This window comes from Crocuta crocuta, unplaced genomic scaffold (assembly GCF_008692635.1).
Source record: "Crocuta crocuta isolate KB4526 unplaced genomic scaffold, BGI_CrCroc_1.0 scaffold636, whole genome shotgun sequence".
Taxonomy (NCBI): Eukaryota; Metazoa; Chordata; class Mammalia; order Carnivora; family Hyaenidae; genus Crocuta; species Crocuta crocuta.
The window spans coordinates 340967-359755 of record NW_027530380.1 but is presented as its reverse complement, the minus strand read 5'-3'; the positions used below and the strand labels follow the sequence as shown (position 1 = coordinate 359755).

General features: G+C 50.9%; 1 protein-coding gene across 5 annotated transcripts in view; it reads left to right on the top strand.

The window, feature by feature from the left end:
• Window positions 1-18789, top strand: part of PPFIA1 (PPFI scaffold protein A1) — an 87108-nt gene that overhangs the window by 57961 nt on the left and 10358 nt on the right. For 2 of the 5 annotated variants that reach the window (XM_077766513.1, XM_077766511.1), the window contains exons 16-22: window positions 1196-1347; window positions 2026-2198; window positions 2340-2433; window positions 10823-10904; window positions 11005-11205; window positions 12781-12843; window positions 18579-18754. In XM_077766513.1, coding sequence (XP_077622639.1) covers window positions 1196-1347; window positions 2026-2198; window positions 2340-2433; window positions 10823-10904; window positions 11005-11205; window positions 12781-12843; window positions 18579-18754 — 941 coding nt within the window. Of the gene's footprint in view, window positions 1-1195; window positions 1348-2025; window positions 2199-2339; window positions 2434-10822; window positions 10905-11004; window positions 11206-12780; window positions 12844-13346; window positions 13422-18578; window positions 18755-18789 lie in introns of those variants that run through there. The other 3 variants (XM_077766515.1, XM_077766514.1, XM_077766516.1) reach the window with 2 other exon arrangements.

The window sequence follows — 18789 nt, the reverse complement described above, 5'->3', positions numbered from 1 at the left end:
TGTGGACTGGGATGGGGTGGGAGGGGCTTGTGGGTGGGTGGGGCTGAGAGTGGGCAGGGCTTGCGCCCGGAACCCGCCCTCTCTGCCATTCTCATAGCCCTGTCTTGAATGTAGCTCCCCATCCTTACTTCTTGTTGTTCTATAGATGCTTGCTTTAACCTGGATTTGAGATCTGTCCCTGTTATTGAAGTCTGTCCCTGTTAGGTTTTATGCTGGTAATTTCTGGCCAGTTAGAGTAGCCTTTTGTAGTGTGATAGGTACGGTGGGACATCAGGAGATGATGCGGGAGCCCTGCAGCTATCGGTTAAGGTTGTGTCTTCCCTGAGCTCAGCTCCTCTTGGTGCTGACCCGCGGGGGTGTCCCAAGCTCCACGCAGTCCTGTGGCGGTCCTGCTACAAACACAGCCGGCTGTGTGGGCCATTGTTCATATGTGAGATCCAGCCCCGCCCTCAGCCACCAGGACCTGCCAGGGGTGAAAGTGCGCACCCCACGGCCCGCAGCGAAAGCTGCACACGCACACCCCATTTCAGAAAGAAAACCGGGGGTCCAGAGGGGGTCACCTTGCTGTGACGGCAGCGCAGGGTCACTTTGTCTCCACCGTCTCAGAGAAGTCTTTCAGTTGATAACGTCCATCTAGTGTCACTGAGAAACAGAAGTCAGACCCGAGGGGGGGGGGGTCAGGTGTCTTCTCACTTTACGCCCGTCCTCGTAGATTCCAGGGTTCACATTGTTACCGGAAGGGATGCTGGATTAGGGCACAAGCTAGTTCCTTTTCCCCCTAAACAAAGAGTGTTGGACAGTTTTGCATGGGAAGGTTCTGTGCTCAGCAGTGTGTGTTGTGAACAGCATCAGGAAACAGCACCTTCCTCCTCAGCCTGCCGTGGTTCATGGTGATGTGGTTCAGGGTTTGGTTCGGGTCTGGGCCACTGCCTTCTGTGGCCGTACTCACGGTGATGCGGGGTTCTGGGGAGGGTGAGCCTGCTCGGTTCAGATGGGCCAGGCTCTTGGCGGCCAGCTGCTTGGACGCGAGGCTGCCATGTAGCCCAGCGTTACGCCGACGCTAACAAGGTGTTTTGGATGGTGCAGAACGTGCAGCTCGTCGCTTTTCAGATGAGTTCGTGACTGTGATTTAAGGGCTGTGTGCCCGCCTGCCCCGGCCCACGGCTAACTCGTGTCCCCCCTCTCCACCCCACAGTTGCCGGCTTCGCGTGAAGAGGTACGAGATGACAAGGCAACGATAAAATGTGAAACGTCCCCTCCTTCCTCCCCGAGGTCCCTGCGCTTGGACAGGCTGCACCAAGGGGTGCTGCACGCAGCCAGCCACGAAGACATCAGGGACGCCAGAAAGTAAGGGGCGCGGGCGCCGCAGGGCTCGTGTCAGTGGGCTGCTTTTCAGCTCCGAGAAACTTCTGACTTCTTCCTGGGGAAGAAAGAGCCAGAACAAGGGTTCTGAAGAAACGCCAGTGAACTGAGTTTATGTGCATGATGTTCCTGGGGCGCCTGCCAGGGCTCGGGGGACGTGGCCGCCAGGGTGGAAGTCCGCTGGGAAAGATTGGATGGAGTCGGTGGTGCAGGTGGCCGTGGGGCGGCCTCGTGTCCTCAGATCCCACACCCCGGCCATGCTGAGCCCTCCCCTCTGCTCCCGCTGGAGCCTGTGCGAGTGCTCCCAATGGCTCCTCCCCTGTGTCGTGCTCTGTGCCCCGTGAGACTGTTGGGAGCCGTCCTCCCACCCCGGCAGCTCCAGCGGCCGCTCTGTTACTCTCACGCGGCGTCCCGGCTGGCTCTGGTGGTGCGTGTGCTCCACGCTCCCGGGTCACAGCCAGGAATGGCTGGGCTGCCAAGCTTTCTCGCCTCAGGGGGCTTGGAGTCCAGGCCTTCCTGGGAGGGGGAGATCATCAGCATCAGCCCTCCCGGGGGCGGCCCTCCCCAGGAGCTGGGGCCTGTGCTTCTCACTCGCGTGGGGACTCGCAGGGGGCACTGTGTCCTGTGCGGAGCACACGTTGAAGAGCCTCTCCCATCCCCCAGCTCAACAGGCTCCCAGGATGGCCCCGTGAGCAACCCCAGCAGCAGCAACAGTAGCCAGGACTCGCTGCACAAAGCCCCCAAGAAGAAGGGCATCAAGTCCTCCATCGGACGCCTGTTCGGCAAGAAAGAGAAGGGTCGCCCCGGCCATACTGGCAAGGAGCCTGCAGGACCAGGTTGGTGTCCCGTGCGTGGCTCCCGCATGCATCGTTCCTTCAGAGCCGCGATCGCTCTGCCTACAGACCCCTCCCCCCAGCAGGAGACCCTCCCGTGGCCTGTTGACCCCCCCTCCCATTTCATTCTCTGCTTCCCCGCAGCTGCCGTTTCGGAGGCGGAAAACTCCTCTCAGGATGCGTTGGGACTCAGCAAATTGGGCGGACAGGCTGAAAAAAATCGTAAACTTCAAAAAAAGTAAGCGTTCTGCTGTTTGCCATCTTACTGAGCACTCTTCAGCGGTACCGGGTGTAAGCAGTGGCTGCTTGTTAAGTGGACTCAGTAGCTGCAAAGAGGTGTTGTCTCGTCCCGGCTGGCCATGGGGCCCTTGCTAAACTGTGCGTCCTGGAGGGCTGAGAGCACGTAGGAAGGCTTGAAGGGGCCCCGGGGATTCCCAGTCCACCTTGACGGGTCGTCCGGGGAGGAGGTGTGGCTCAGGTGCGGGCGTGACCTCAGAGCACTTGGCTGTGAGCCCCGGCTCCTGCACAGATCGGTTTGGGGCTCTGGGAAAGCTACTTATCAGCGTTCCTGTGGCTCCGTTTTCTCACTTGTAAACGCAAACAACAGGAGCCCTTCTGTCACGTGGCCTTTACGAGTGTCTGTACATAAATATCGATGAGGGAGTTTAACCACGGAGGCTCTATAAGCGGATATGTAACTGCAGCCCCCGTGAGGATTGGGTCACCAGCACCCAGAACCTGCCACTCATGCTACTGATCTCTTGGGAGTATCCTATGTCGCTCTTCTTTTTCCTTCCCTCATAGGTTTTGAGTTTTTGTCTTAAATAGACTGTGAGCTTTGCGGTCTATTCACTACATCTTATTTTTTAATTGTCTTGATTCTGAAACAAGTAATAGCAGCGGGTGGCGCTTCCTACAAAGGAGCTCAGGCGCCGTGATGCCCGGGAGGAGGGCCCAGGGGAGTGGTACGGGCACAGCTCCCTGGGACTTCCTGCCGCAGAGCAGGTCGGTGTCAGATGGCTGAGTCCCAGAGCAGAGTTAAGTAGACAAACGAGGCGGGTTGAGACCACATCCTGGTGGTATGACAACTGAAAAATACAAGCGAGCCCTCTCAACAGAAGAGCTGGTCTGCGGTCTAGCGGGGCGGAGCAGCGCGGGAGCCCAGGGCGCTCGGTGGGGCTGGTGGGGCCGGCGGGACAGGGCCTTGAGCCGGGGCAGAACTCGCTGGGCTCCGCGGTGAACCTGACAGCGGGTGAGGCGTCTGGCCGCCCTCGAGTGCCCCGAGAGCCGGCGCGGTCTGGAGCCGGTTCCCCTTCAGCCCCTGGAGTTGTCCATTGGTTTTTCTTTAAATCTGCCTCATTTCAGTCCTTTTCTCAGCAGTCAGTAATGACCGTGACCGCGCACCCTGGGTGACTTCAGGGGAGATGCTGTTACTCTGTCACTGCTCACGATACCACAGGAACACTCAGGCTTTCCGTTCCCTGGGAATGGAAATTTGTAGAAATCGCTTAACAACGGTCTGATTTGAATGTTCCTATCTTTGAACCGTATAAAAGTGTTTTAACCTAACTTGGAGAGGTGCCATTTGCGCCTGTGAAATTTAATACTGAAAGAAGGCGTTTTGCTCCTGGAACCATGCTAGGAAAGTTCTGTCCCTTAGATGTTGCTGATGTGTTTTATTTCACAGCCGTATACTTTCTGTAACGTGAGCAGGAAGACTCGTGGCAGTGCCCTCTGGCTCTCCCACCCCCCTGCTCCCAGAAGTGTGTATTTCACATAGGATCAGAAGGAGTATAAATTGGCCACAACGTTTCATAATGTTTCACTCTGTTTGCTACATTGACTTTGTCATCCTCAGGAGGTGTGCTTAAGTATGTGACCATAGGTGGACAGCTGTGATTGAGTTATTTGCCCCCGCATGTGATTAAGTGTCACAGAGTGTGTGGAGGTAGCGGTCTCCGGAGCTGAGGTGCCACGTGGCTGGCTCTGGTTCAGTATTACTGTAGCTGTAACCGCGTGTCTGACAGGGGGTCATTCTCTGGACTCTATGGTCACGCACAGCAAGTTCTAGAACATACGGTTGACACTTGAACAGCAAGGGTTTGAATATAAGGTCCACTTAGCAGATTTCTTTAATAAATATAGTACTGTAAACATTTTCTCTTATTTATGATTTTCCTAAAAACATTTGTCTTGCTCTATGAGAGAATACAGCATATACGTGTAATGTATAAAATACGTGTTAACTGGCTATTACTGGTAAGACTTCTGGGTACAGTGGGCTATGAGGAGTGAAGTTTTCAGGGAGTCAAAAGTTGTACTTAGATATTCAAGAGCAGTGCTTTGCCTGGATGGCAGAGGCGTGGTGGTGAGGTAGAGCCCCGATCACCTCCACTCAGAGAGGCCTAGTAGCGTTGGCAGTGTCGGCCTCAGGAGATTGAGTCTCAGTGATGTCCACGGTCGTGTCATATTTGATGGGCAGAGGCTCACTCGCTTCTTGTTATGAAAGACCACTTCGCCGCCGTGTTTATGTCCTACCCGTGAGAGGTGTGTTGTCAGTCGCAGGTTACGTGACCTCATACGTGTGCCTGCTGCCTGTAGAATTCAGCAGATGTCCGGATGTCTTTCTCCTGTGGCTCTAACTGTGAGGCTGGGAAGCGCCCCACATAAGTTTTCGATAGGAGCAGATGTTTGGAAAATCACAGGTGGTGCTGAGAATTGGGTCCTTGACCGAGATCAGGCCCCCACTAAGTAGGCCTGGTCCCTGGCAGTCAGAGCATTCATCCATTTTACCCCGCAGAAGAGGCAGACTTCTATAGATTGGGGGGGCGGGGGGGGCGCACGGCAGGGAATGTGGCCTCAGAAAGCAGAGGAAGGAAGTAAATAACTGCAAAAGTCAGATGACTCTTCATGCCGGCTTGTGACTCTGGTTCCTCGGTGCAAAGTTAGGTGCTAGGGGCCGATTGAAAATGCAGAGAAGCGAGGGGCACCTGGGTGGCTCAGTCAGTTAAGCGTCCGATTTCAGCTTAGGTCATGATCTCGCAGTTTTTGAGTTTGAGCCCCACATCAGGCTCTGTGCTGACGTCTTAGAGCCTGGAGCAACTTTGGATTCTATGTCTCCCTCTTTCTCTACTCCTCCCCCCACCCAAATAAACATTAAAAAAAGGAAAAAAGAGTCTAGGGCCCAATGACTTTCCAAGGGAATTGTACCAAACATTTAAGGAAGTGTTAACACCTACTCTCTTGAAGCTGTTCCACAAAATAGAAATGGAAGGAAAACTTCCAAACTCTTCCTTTGAAGCCAGCATTACCTTGACTTCAAAACCATACAAAGGCCCCACTCAAAAGGAGAACTACAGACCAATTTCTCTGATGAACATGGATGCAAAAATCTTCAACAAGATACTAGCCAGCCAGATCCAACAATACATTAAAAAAATTATTGACCACCACCAAGTGGGATGTATACCTGGGATGCAGGGCTGGTTCAGTATCTGCAGAACAGCCAGCGTGATTCTTCACGTCCATAAAAGAAAGGACAAGAACCACCCGATCCTCTCAATAAATGCAGAGAAAGCATTTGGCAAAATACAGCCTCCCTTTTTGATACAGACTCTCAGGAGAGTAGGGATAGAAGGTTCATACCTGGAGATCATAAAAACCATCTATGAAAGACCCAACGCTAATATCCTCAGTGGGGAAACACTGAGAGCTCTCCCCCTAAGGTCAGGAACACGACAGGGATGTCCACTCTTGCCACTGTTATTCTCATAGTTTTGGAAAGTCTCAGCCTCAGCAGTCAGACAACATAAAGAAATAAAAGGCATCCAGATTGGCCAGCAGGAGATCAGATTTTCACTCTTTGCAGACGACATGATACTTTATATGGAAAACCCAAAAGATTCCACCAAAAAACCTCTAGAATGGATCTATGAATTCAGCAAAGTTGCAGGACATAAAATCGACATACAGAAATCAGTTGTGTTCCAGGGGCCTGGGTCGCTCAGTTGGTTAAGTGTCCAACTTCGGCTCAGGTCATGATCTCATGGTTCATGGGTTTGAGCCCCGTGTTGGGTTCTGTGCTGACAGCTCAGAGCCTGGAGCCTGTTTCGGATTCTGTGTCTCTTTCTCTCTCTGCCTCTTCCCCCACCCATGCTCTGTCTCAAAAGTAAATTAACTATAAAAAAAAAAAAAAATCAGTTGCATCCATCCATACACAACGGTGAAGCAACAAGAAGTGAAATAAAGGAATTGATCCCTTTTACAATTGCACCAAAAACCATAAAATACCTAGGAATAAATCTAACCAAAGAGGTGAAAAATCAATACACTGAAAACTATAGAATGCTTATGAAAGAAATTGAAGAAGACATAAAAAAATGGAAAAATATTCCATGCTCCCAGATAGGAAGAACAAATATTGTTAAATTGTCAATACTTCCCAAAGCAATCTACATATTTAATGCAATTCCTATCAAAATAACACCAGCATTCTTCCCAGAGCTAGAACAAACAATCCAAAAATTTGTAGGGAACCAGAAAAGACCCTGAATGGCCAAAGTAATCTTGAAAAAGAAAACCAAATCTGGAGGCATCACAATCCCAGATTTCAAGCTGCGTTACAAAGCTGTGATCATCAAGACAGTATGGTACTGGCATAAAAACAGACACTCAGATCCATGGAACAGAATAGAGAACCCAGAAATGGACCCACAGATGTATGGCCAACTCCTCTTTGACAAAGCAGGAAAGAATATCCAATGGAAAAAAGACAGTCTTTTCTACAAGTGGTGTTGGAAAAACGGTTTTCAGCAGCATGCAGAAAAATGAACCTGGACCACTTTCTCACACCATATGCAAAAATAAGCTCAAAATGGATGAAAGACCTAAATGTGAGACAGGAAGCCATCAAAATTTTTGAGAAGAAAGCAGGCAAGAACCTCTTTGACATTGGCCACAGCAACTTTTTACTTAATACATGTTTCCAGAGGCAAGGCAAACAAAAGCAAAAATGAACTGTTGGGGACCTCATCAAGATAAAAAGCTTTTGCACAGTGAAGGAAACAATCAGCAAAACTAAAAGGCAACTGATGGAATGGGAAAAAATATTTGCAAATATATCAGGTAAAGGGTTAGTATCTAAAATCTATAAAGAACTTATCAAATTCAACACCCAAAAAACAAAGATTCCAGTGAAGAAATGGGCAAAAGACACGAACAGACACCTCTCCAAAGAAGACGTCCAGATGGCCAACAGACACAGGAAAAGATGCTCAACATCACTCATCAGCAGGGAGCTGCAAATCAAAACCACAATGAAATACCACCTCACAGCGTCAGAATGGCCGAGACACTTAACAACTCAGGCAATGACAGATGGCGGCGAGGATGCGGAGGAAGAGGCTCTTCTGCGCTGCTGGTGGGAATGCGAACTGGTGCGGCCGCTCTGGAAAACAGTGTGGAGGTTCCTCAAAAAATGAAAAAGAGAACTGCCCTGTGACCCAGCAACTGCACTACTAAGTATTTATCCAAGGGATCCAGGAGCTCTGTTTCGAAGGGGCACGTGCACCCCAACGTTTATGGCAGCGCTATCGACAGTTGCCGAAATATGGGAAGAGCCCAGATGTCTATTGACAGATGATAAAGAGGATGTGGTATATATTTGTACAATGGAGTATTACCCGGTGATCAAAAAGAATGAAATCCTGCCGTTGCAGCAACGTGGATGAAACTATAGAGAGTATTCTGCTAAGTGAAATTAGAGAAAGGCAAATGTCATATGATTTCACTTATATGTGGAATTTAAGATGCAAAACAGATGAACATAGGAGAAGGGAAGCAAAAATAACATAAAAACAGGGAAGGAGAGAAAACGTAGATTTTTAAATACGGAGGACAGACAGGTCACTGGAGGGGTTGTGAGGAGGGCTACCTGGGTAAGGGGCGTTAGGAAGTCTACTCCGGACATTATTGTGCTGTATGCTGAGTCGGACATAAATTCAAAAAAAGGAAAAATATGCAGAGAAGCGTTAGATCAGAGTCCCGCCTCTTCAGTCCCCTGTTTCAGTCTTTGGAACTCGTGGCAGAATTTTACTTTCTGGAAAATTGACCTGTGCAGGCACACCTCACGTCCTCATGGTAAACCGTTAGCCAGCTGCCTGCTTGTTTCTGTAGGTTGTGGTCCAGAAGGAGAAAAACGATGGTTCTGTCCATCGCTGGAGTGACCGTGTGGGGACACGGGCAGGGTGGTAAGGTGGACATAGTGCTTGGTTCACCCCAGTCACAGGTGAAGGGGGCCGGCCGGCCGCAGTGGCAAGCAGCAGAAACCCGGTTCCTAGACCAGGCGAGGAAGGGGGTGTGTGTGTGTTCACAGAGGCAAGCGGACACAAGGGCGGCTCAGCACCCGGCGCTCCGTCTCCTCTGCTCACTGGCGGGGGGCACTGACCCCCAGGAGAAGGAAGGGGTGTGGGTGTTTCCTACCCAGTCTGTTCGGTGATTAGCCCCTGGGCCGGGGACTGCCCTGATGGGGGACGGAGCCCAGTGGAGACCGAGACCTGGGCTGGCTGCCCAGTGGGCGCTCCACACTCTTGCTCACGACGCCAGAGTCTTTTGGCGCCACAGCCCCGTCTCCACTGCCTTGTCATGGTCCCAGGAGGACCGTGGGCCTGCACGCTGAGCCGCAAGTGCACCTGACCCAGAAAAGGCTTTTCGTAAACAAATGGCCGCCGCCAGGAGGAAGGTGAGGGTAAAGTCAGAGTCATAGGCACCAACCTCCAGGTGTGGGCTTAATGGACTGTTTGTAACCCTCTGGTCCCTGTTCACAGTGAACATCTGTTTGAAGGGGTTTTTTGGGGGTTTTTTTGAGGTGGGCTCCACACGCAGTGTGGGGCTCAGTCACGACCCTGAGCTCAGGGGTCCTGTCAGGTGCCCCTAAATGCCTGTTTCATATTAAAAGACAAAGTGTGGCAGAGCGCCGTGAATTCGGTTGCCGTTCCATTCGCTTTCAGAGTGCGGGGCCTCTGAGAGCACCCCAGGCCCTGCAACACAGCTGTGCGCCCCTTCCGTGGCCAGCTGGGCTGCTGGGGACTGAGCCCCTGACCGCGCTTTCGGAGCTCAGGTCTCTCCCTGCCCGTCTGCCCAGAACGATCCGAATTGTGTGTACAACTCACATGGCGCGGCTTATGTATGTGTTCGTGTAAGATGTGGCCACTGTCGTTGACAGTGTGTCCTTAGGACACAGAAAGCGGCATTTAATTGAGCACATTGATGGCTTGTTCCACCCAGCGAGGGAGGCCTGTCTCCCTCCTCCTTATTCCATCCAGTGTGGGCTCCCCGTGTTAGGCTGACCACAGCCCCAGCAGACTCTGTTTCATTCTTGTGTGTGAGTAGCTCCGCTGCTGATTTCAGTGAGAGAAATTTGCCTTTTTTTTTTTTTCCCCTCCAGCTATTAAGATCCATTGCATCTTGGGGCACCTGGCTGGCTCAGTCAGTGCAGCATGTGACTCGATCTCAGGGTCTTGAGTTCAAGTCCCACATTGGGCATAGACTTTACTTCCAAAAAAAAAAAAAAATTTGTTGTACCGTCTGGAATAATCCTTCCTACATCATTAGAACATTTATTACCCCGGGAAACCCAAGGCTGACTTCAGGAACACTTCCTTGAATGTTTACGTGAAACATTTTGAGCTTTAATTGTACGTAGAGTTTAGTCTTAAGAAAAATCTACTACTGATTCAGTATACGCAAGAGCCGATGTGGAGATTCAAGGCTGTGTTCTGCGGAAATTATTAAAGCAAATCCACACCATAGGTGACCCAGGGATTTAAATCTTCAGTCCCACCCACCTTCTCTTCGAGGCTTTTCACTTTAAGAAAGAATCCGGGTCTTTCAAAAAGCCTTGTAAGTACACAGCATGAAAGACTGAGATGAGATTCCTAAAGCTTTGTGTTGTCGCCTGCGTAACTATGTCAGCAGTAGACAGTCATTGTTAAAGATGTTGAGATGGTAAAGTTATGGTTTGGGTATTTTACAACTGGGCAGACAGAATATTTCTGATCCGTTAAGCATCCCAGGACGGCTTCCTGCTCACCACCCTGTGGGTGTTGGCTTGTGACCATATCTCGGTCTCACCGGGTGCTCTGTGTGCACTGGCACACGTGGTTGGGAGTTGAGGTTTCTGGGACTGGAGCCTGTGGGTTAAACCATGGGACCACCCAGCGTCTTAACTTAGCAATTACCCGTATTAGCCTGAATTGCTGAGTAGAATAGAGAGCACCAGAGTCCCGCGCATTCCTTACTTGCACAGCATACCGTTACTGGCATTAAACTCTGTGCTGTTCCGTGTTGCTGTCGTCACTGCGGACGTTCCCTCACAGAGGCCCTTCCCTTAGACGCGGGGGCAGCGCCTTCCTGCGGTTTTCCTTGTTACTCAGGTATTCCCTGGACTGACCCATCTTGGACGTGAAGATCGCCGGGGCTGCTGGTGTTGGCAGTGACTCTTTTAATTCTGCCAGGAGATGACTCTGTTACACTTTTGAAAATGTATAAAGAGAATTTGCTCTGTTCGCTTGCTTTCTGTGCGCACGCGCCAGTGACTCTTTAACGTTGAATTCTCTCGTGATTTGTAGGCACGAGTTGCTCGAGGAAGCCCGGAGACAAGGTTTACCTTTTGCGCAGTGGGACGGGCCCACCGTGGTCGTGTGGCTGGAGGTACGTGTGTTGTGTTTGCACCCTGGCCAGACTACGTTCCACAGGTAATGTGTTTGTACACCGTGCGGAACCTTCTGGCCTTGACACGTCCTGTCTCTAGCTCTGGGTCGGGATGCCTGCCTGGTACGTGGCTGCCTGCCGAGCCAACGTGAAAAGCGGGGCCATCATGTCCGCGCTGTCGGACACGGAAATCCAGCGCGAGATCGGCATCAGCAACCCCCTGCACCGGCTGAAGCTGCGCCTGGCCATCCAGGAGATCATGTCCCTGACCAGCCCGTCGGCGCCCCCCACCTCCAGAACGGTACGCACCTGGGGCTCACCTGGGGCTCACCTGCCGCTCACACCACCTCACATGTCTGGTGTGCGCTTTGAAATTATGGCATCAAATACACAGTTGGGTGGTTAGAAGCTACTTTATTGAATGCTCTTAGAACAGCTTGGCTTTGCAGTATAGACGTATGAGGTTTTAAAAGTGTAGGAAAATAGCTGCCCCTAATTTAAATACAAACTTATCAGAAGTGAAGGGGGAACGGCTCAGATCCCTACTTGCATTACACCCAGTGTCTTACCTCTGACCTGTTCGGCCCATCGGTGCTTTCCCTTCCGGGAGCCGCAGTCCAGGGGCTCAGGGCTCTAAGCAGCCCGTGAATCTGCCCGTGCGCACTGAGTGTTGGCCGTGCTCCCGCGGCTGTGCTCCAGGCAGGCAGACCCTGGCCATCCTTACCAAGGCTCCTCCTGGCTGAGTGTTAAAAATGAATCTGACGAGAACATTAGTGGTTCTGGGGGACGGAGCGGGCCAGCCCCTTGCTGCAGGCTCTGTGCGCTGGCCCAGGCCCCCATCCGCTCGTCTTTGCCCCAAAGAGAAATCCTGGTGAGGATACAGCACCCGCATCCTTCTCCCGAGTAGCGAGCAGGCCAGCGCCTGGCTGGGAGCACGCAGGGACTTGCCCGGAGAGGGCTGCCAGCTCGTTTGTTTCGTCTCTTAGGGAAGGGGTCGTAATGAGCAGTCAGTCTCTTCTTCCCCGCGGCCCAGAGAGCTCACTCTGTGCCAGGAATGTGCTGTCACAGCTTCCGACCCGGTCCCCGTTGCCTGGTTGTTTCCAGTTAGACAGGCCTTTCTAGAAACGAAAGTGCAGGGTGGCTTTCCTGAGTCGTATAAACTGTCCTGGTGAAGCCTGCTGCCCCTGGGCGGGGTCCGTGGACAGTGATGACGATGACGCTCACACCTCGGGCCTGGAGCGGCCTGCAGGACGGGCCAGCCTGCCCCCAAGGGGCCCAGCGGCCGGCAGGGCGCTCTCGGGCCTCGGCTCTGCCGCGGCGCCATCAGTGGTGCCCCTGTTTTGGCTCCTTGGGGTCGTTGGCCATTCTGCGAGACCCGTTCCGCCGTGTGCCCGGCCCCGTGGCTTCCCTGGGCGAGGCTGTCCCGTCCACGTGCCCTGTCACTGTCCCCCCACAGGCCAAAGCCAGACTCGGGGACTGTGCTCCTTGTGGTGTTTTGCTCGGGCGAGGATGTTGTGAATACATCAAGTGAGAGGTAGTGAGAATTAGGAACAGTTTTCAGACGTACCAAATACGTTGTTTGTATATTTCCCATACGTCAGGTGGTAAGCGTGGCAATAAAGCTCCAGAATCTGTGGGCCGCTCCTGGGTCCCTGCCGATGCAGTGGCAGTGCGTGCGGTGGCTCTCTGTAGAGGGGGTGGGCTGGTTTTAACGTTCTGTCGTTTTCCGTGTGGGCATCTGAAATGAAAAGGTGGAAAGAATGGCCTTTGCCTCCGCCTGCTCCTTTGATGTGCCCGAGGCTCACGTGTCTGCTGCCTTTCCTCTTTGTCACTGCTTCCCTTGCCCTGGATGTGGTTGTCACTGGGGTCGCCCCAGACCACAGGAAATGTCTGGTTAACGCACGAAGAGATGGAAACGCTCACGGCCACGCCACAAACGGTCAGTCACAGCCCCAAGCCTGTCCTCCCTCAGTGCCCCTCCCCCCCACCCCCAAGAGCGGCACGTGTCTGGGCTTTTCTGTGGGAACAAGAATGCCATTTCACCTGAAATTGTTCCAATAAGTACTTCCTTTAGGTGTTAGTTAAATGTGTGAAGCAGAATGCTATTGTAGGCCTCTTCCCTGGGACGGAACATTGATAGGCGAGCTCTGCTTAGAGTAGATCGAACGCCCGTCTACTTCAGGACAGACCTCGGTTTGCGCTCGGTCTTCATATTCTGGCCCTAGTTTCCTCCTTTTATGGCCGTGCCTGCCGTGGGGAGTCGGCTCCTTGCATGAGACGTTGGAGTTGGTGGTTTTGCATGAGTTTTGCATGACGCTTGGGCCTTCTCCCCGCCCCCGCCCCGTCACCCCGCACCTCCCGGCGGAGCTGACCTGCTTGCATGGCCGGGCTCACCGATACTAATAGTTGTGTTCTTTTGCATTCCTAACCTCGTAACACCAGGAGGAGGAGGAGGGAAGCTGGGCTCAGGTTGGAGACTCTCTATAATATACCCTTCACTGTATGTACAGCAGCAAAAGAGCTGGAGTGTGAAAGCTTGTAATTGACTTTTCTTGACATTTTTAACATCTTACTGTTTATGCAGAGCGCGGTCGGTGATGGGAAGCGTTAGAGCAGAGCTTAGGGTTGAAAGTGCGTCTCATGGACAATTTTGAACCTTTCTCGTGGCCACCACGTTGGTTAATGCTGCTTGACACACATGACTTTGATCAGCCAGCGGCTGTCCTACACTGCGCCCGGGATCGTGGGACCGTGGATGGCAGTCCCCGGTGGGGTAACACTTGTCCCAGGGCGTGCTGACCGCAGATGCTCTGATAAGTGTCCGGCCCAAGAGGGGCCCGGGGTTGTCCCTCCGTCTGCGCATCTTGTGTCACTGTGCCGTCCTGCTGCCGTGTCCGGTGAGAGGCTTTCCGACTCCCGGGATTATTGGAAGTCAGGCCTCTCCTTGCAGATCGCACATGTGAATTTTCAGCTTCCGGGTTCCTCAGGCTCCCAGAAAGCTCTGTCACGAGTGTTCTGCAGCCTTGCTTGGGGACAGCTTGATTAAAAACCAGGGGCCTCCTGCACGGATTCCAGCACCTTGCTGCCTGGAGTGCCATTAGGGTGTGGTGCCAGATCCAGGCTGCGGCGCGCGGCCAGGCGGTCCTTCCCGAGGCTCTTCCTAGTGGGGGCACGTTCACGGGTCTCCAAGGGCTAAAAAGAACTCCTCTTCAATCTGGATTTTCCTCATTTCCAGTTGATGGTTGAAACACCTGTTTTTCCCTATTTGTACTCTTAAAATGAAGCCAGTGTTATCCCTTTTTTATTTTTACTTTTAAAGTTTTTTTTTAATATTTATTTTTGAGAGAGTCCAGGGCAGAGAGAGCAAGGGAAACAGAGAATCCAAAGCAGGCCCTGCACTGACCACAGAGAGCCCGATGTGGGGGGCTCGAACTCACGAACTGTGAGATCAGGACCTGAGCCAAAGTCAGTCACTTAACCGACTGAGCCCCCCAGGCGCCCCTATCACTTTTTTAAAAAGCAAAAGAGGGGGCACCTGGGTGGCTCGATCTGTTAAGCGTCCAACCTTGGCTCAGGTCCTGATCTCACAGCTCATGAGTTCAAGCCCCGCATCAGGCTCTGTGCTGACAGCTCAGAGCCTGGAGCTGCTTCGGATTCTGAGTCTCCCTCTCTCTCTGCCCCTCCCCAACTTTCTCTCTCTCTCTCTCTTTCTCAACAATGAATAAGCGTTAAAAATTTTTTTAAAGTAGTAAAAAAAATAAAAAGCACAAGAGGCAAGTGACTATAACATTCCATGAGCTCCCTCTCCAGCCCTTTGCTTGCAGCGCTCCGTGCCACTGCCCTAATAACTATCGTTCATCTTGTGGCCTGCTCACGTGGCCTTTACACGGCCAATAAGGACCACCAGTGAATTTAAAGGGGTGCATTTCGTAATTGCTTAAGCATCAGTGTGTTCCGCACCAAGAAGAGCTCTGGCAGCACCTCAGCATGAAATCTCCTAATCGCGGCGTGACATGCAAATTATATGAGCTGAACGTTTACTCTCTGCAGTGGAAATGTAAACAGGGATCAGCCGCGCGAGTGTCACCAGAATTAGCCCACGCTGAGGCCTCGCGTGAGCGAGCACGGTTTTCACTCCTTCCATCTTCTAGATGAGAGGAGACCCAGCGGTGTCCTGCTCTCTGTGCAGCTGCCGCCTGCTGCCGAGGGCGGGAGTCGTAGAGCACCCTCCCCGGGCTCATGCCTGGCGCCGGGCCCCTGAGGCACGGGGGCGTCCGAGCCGCGCTGGGGGCCTCGGCAAGGAGACTCCCGGGGCTGGTCAAGCCCTCGATGCCTCCGTTCAGCGAGTGGCATCCGCGAGCCATCCGTGCAGACCGAGCTGCCTGCTGGTGCCGCCTGCCATCGCCGCGCGTGTTGTACAGATTGCCTTCGTGGCCCCCTCAGTGCTGGAGGAACAGCCTGTGCGGTGGCGCCCGTGCAGCCCAAGTGTTCTCTGACCGTGAGAGACCCCCGCCGTGTGCTTCTTCAGAAGGCTGTGACGGCCGCCCCGGGGGTGCGGGTCTCCCTGGCTCTGAGCCTGGGTCCTCCGGGAGCTTGCGTCGTGGGTCGCTTAACAAGTGGGACCAGAGGACGTAATGAGTAAACGCCATTAAGGAGGGGCTCTGCTCCCGTGGGACTGTTTAGAAAGTTCTCTGCGTTCTGTGTCCATTTAAGAATATATAAGCAGGGGGTAAGCAGGGGTCCCCTGGGGGGGCTCAGTTGGTTAAGCGTCTGACTTTGGCTCAGGTCATGATCTCGCAGTCCGTGGGTTTGAGCCCTGCGTTGGGCTCTGGGCTGACAGCTCGGAGCCTGGAGCCTGCTTCGGATTCTGCGTCTCCCTCTCTCCCTGCCCCTCCCCCACTCGCTCTCTGTCTGTGTCTCTCAAAATAAAAATAAAAGACATTAAAAAAAAGAATATATAAACAGAGGCAAGAAAGCAGTGATGGATATTCACACTCTGTCAAGTCTGTGATACTGAGAGTGAGGCTGGAAAGAGTGAAAAAACATGAACATGGTGACAATTTCCCAAAAACATTTGATGCTTTTCTCACTCGTGGTTCTTCAGAGAAAGTAGAGAAATGGTTTTTCCCTATTGAATTTGAGCCTTTTTGTTGAAATCTGACTCGTTCCTTCTGTAGCTTGTTTGGTGTGACAGATAGATGACAGGCTGTATTTTCAGGAGGGAACATGGCACTGGTTGAGAGTTAATATTTCCCAGGGCTCCGTAAGGGAACGACAGCGCCTGCGCCTGTAGCTTAGCCTTCCTGGAATGAGGAAATCCAGTTCCTGTGTTTGATGTGTGTGCATGTGCTGGCGTTGTGCTTACTGCTTTCTCATGGCACAAGTCGTGCACATTTTCTGTCAGATTTATCCCAAAGGATTTCATAGTTTTTGATGACGTTGTACATGGTATTTTTAAAACTCTCCATTTCCAACTCATTTTTAGTAGTTAGGAATACGAGTCACTTTAGTTCCGATAGCTCTTCTATAGTCATCTTCGATGTTGATAATCAAGTCATCTGCAAATAAGGACGGTTTTATTTCTTTTCCCACCCATGCTTTTGAATTCTTTTTCTTGCCTTATCGCAGTGGCTGGGAGTTCTGGTGCAGTATTGAATGAAAGTGGTGGGAGCAGACATCCTTAACTTTGTTTCTGATTTTAGGGAAAATGCATTCAGTTTTGTACCACTAGTGTGCGTTCAGCTCCACATTTTTTTTGTAGAAGCCCTTTATCAGGTCAAGGCAGCTATCTTTTCCATTTCTAGATTGCTGAGATTTCCGTAAATGAATGATTTGGTCACACAGCTTTCCCACCTCTCTGCGGGTTTTTCTTTTCAGTACACTGAGATGGCGAACTTCCTTGATTTCCAAACATTGGCCCAAGCTGTGTTCCTGGGATAAACTCCACTTGCCCTAATGTCATATTCATTTAACTTACCGCTGATTGGATTTGTTTTGTTAACGACGTTTGCATCTCTGTCTATGAATGATATTTATTGGTTTATAGTTTTATTTATAATTTGTCTGGTTTTGATAACAGGATAATGCTGCTCTTCTAGAATGAGCTAGGTATTTCTTCTTCACTTTTTTGTAATTTATGTAGAATCGGTAGTTTTCATAGATGTTCGGTAGAGATCAACAGCAAAGGCATTTAAGGTAGAGAGGTGCGTGTGTGCGCGTGCGTGTCTGTGGGTTATAGCTGCAAATTCAAAGTCAGGTACAGGTTACCTACTTCTGACGGAGTGGCTTTCATAGATTGTGTTTCAAGAAATTTGCCTGGCTTATCCAGGTTGCTGGCAGCTGTCTGCAGTTTTCCTTTAAAACAGCTGTCTGTAGGGTCTGTACTGATGCCCCGCTCTTTCATTCTTGATGTTGGTAATTTATATCTTTCTCCTTAATCACTCTGGGTAGGGATCAGTCCATTTTATTGATGTTTATGAAAACCCAGCTTTTACTTTCATCGTTTTATTTTCTATTATTTTTCTGGTTTCTGTTTCATTGATTTTTGCTCTTTTTATTTTCTTCCTTCTGCTTGCTGTGGATTTCATTTGTTCTTCTTTTTCAAGTTTTTTAAGGTAGAATCTTACGTTATTGATTTGCAACCTTCACCTATAACGTAAGTACTTAATATGGCAAATTTCTCACAGTTAGTGCAGTGTCCCACAATTTATGAATATATTGTGTGTGCACTTCCTTCATTATTTTTTAAAGATTTTATTGTAAGCAATCTCTGCACTCAGCATGGGTCTTGAACCCATGACCCTGAGACTGAGTTGCGCCCTCCTCTGGCCAAGCCAGCCAGGTGCCCCTTGTATGTTCACTTTCATGCAATTCAAAATATTTTCCCGTTTCCTTTGTGATTTCTTCTTTGACACCTGGGTCATTTAGGAGTGTCGAGAGTTGTCTAGATGTCTTTTCATTATTATTTTCTGATTTAATTCTGTCGAGGTCGGGGCCATAAACTTGGTATGATTTCCATCTCTTTAAATACGTGCAGCTGTGTCTGTGTTGGGGAACATCCGTGTGCACAGTGGGGGCCTCACGACAGCCAGGTCGGGCAAGGTGNGGGGAGGGGGAGGAGGGGGGACTTCTGACCTCTCAACTCTTCTCTCAGTCTTACTGGGTTCGTCTCTTAAGTCTGTTTGTATTCACTTTTTAAAACTCATTTTGAAATTGACAGATATTTTATTAAGGAAATACAGAAAACAAAGTGTTACAAATAAAATTAAAGGCAGAGCTATCTTTAATGAGTAGAGTTGGGTTGATCCTTCAAACTTGTTCATGAGTCGTGATCATTCTTTGTTATATTATTACGTATGAAAACCATTTCAGAAAGATAATGTGTAATCAGTTACAGTTTTAATGTGGTTTGGTGAATAGATTATATTTATAGGCACAAATGAGTCCTAGGTTTTTAATGGTATAATTTCTTTTGTGTAAAATTTTACTAGCAAATTTAAGAGTTAGTAAATAGGAGATCAAATTATCTTGAAATTATAAAGAACAGTGTTATTGGGTTAGCCTTTGAGAATACGTAACAGATTAAAAAGTCAGTTTAAAGGTCATTTAGATGACCCTTGCGACGTCTTCCATGGCTTTTTTTCCTGAACCGATGTGCTTAATTTTTGCAACCAGACGCTGGCGTACGGGGACATGAACCACGAGTGGATCGGCAATGAGTGGCTGCCCAGCCTGGGTCTGGCGCAGTACCGCAGCTACTTCATGGAGTGCCTGGTGGACGCGCGCATGCTCGACCACCTGACCAAGAAGGACCTGCGGGGGCAGCTGAAGATGGTGGACAGCTTCCACAGGTGTGCGGCTGCGCCCCGGCCCGCGGGATCGGCCA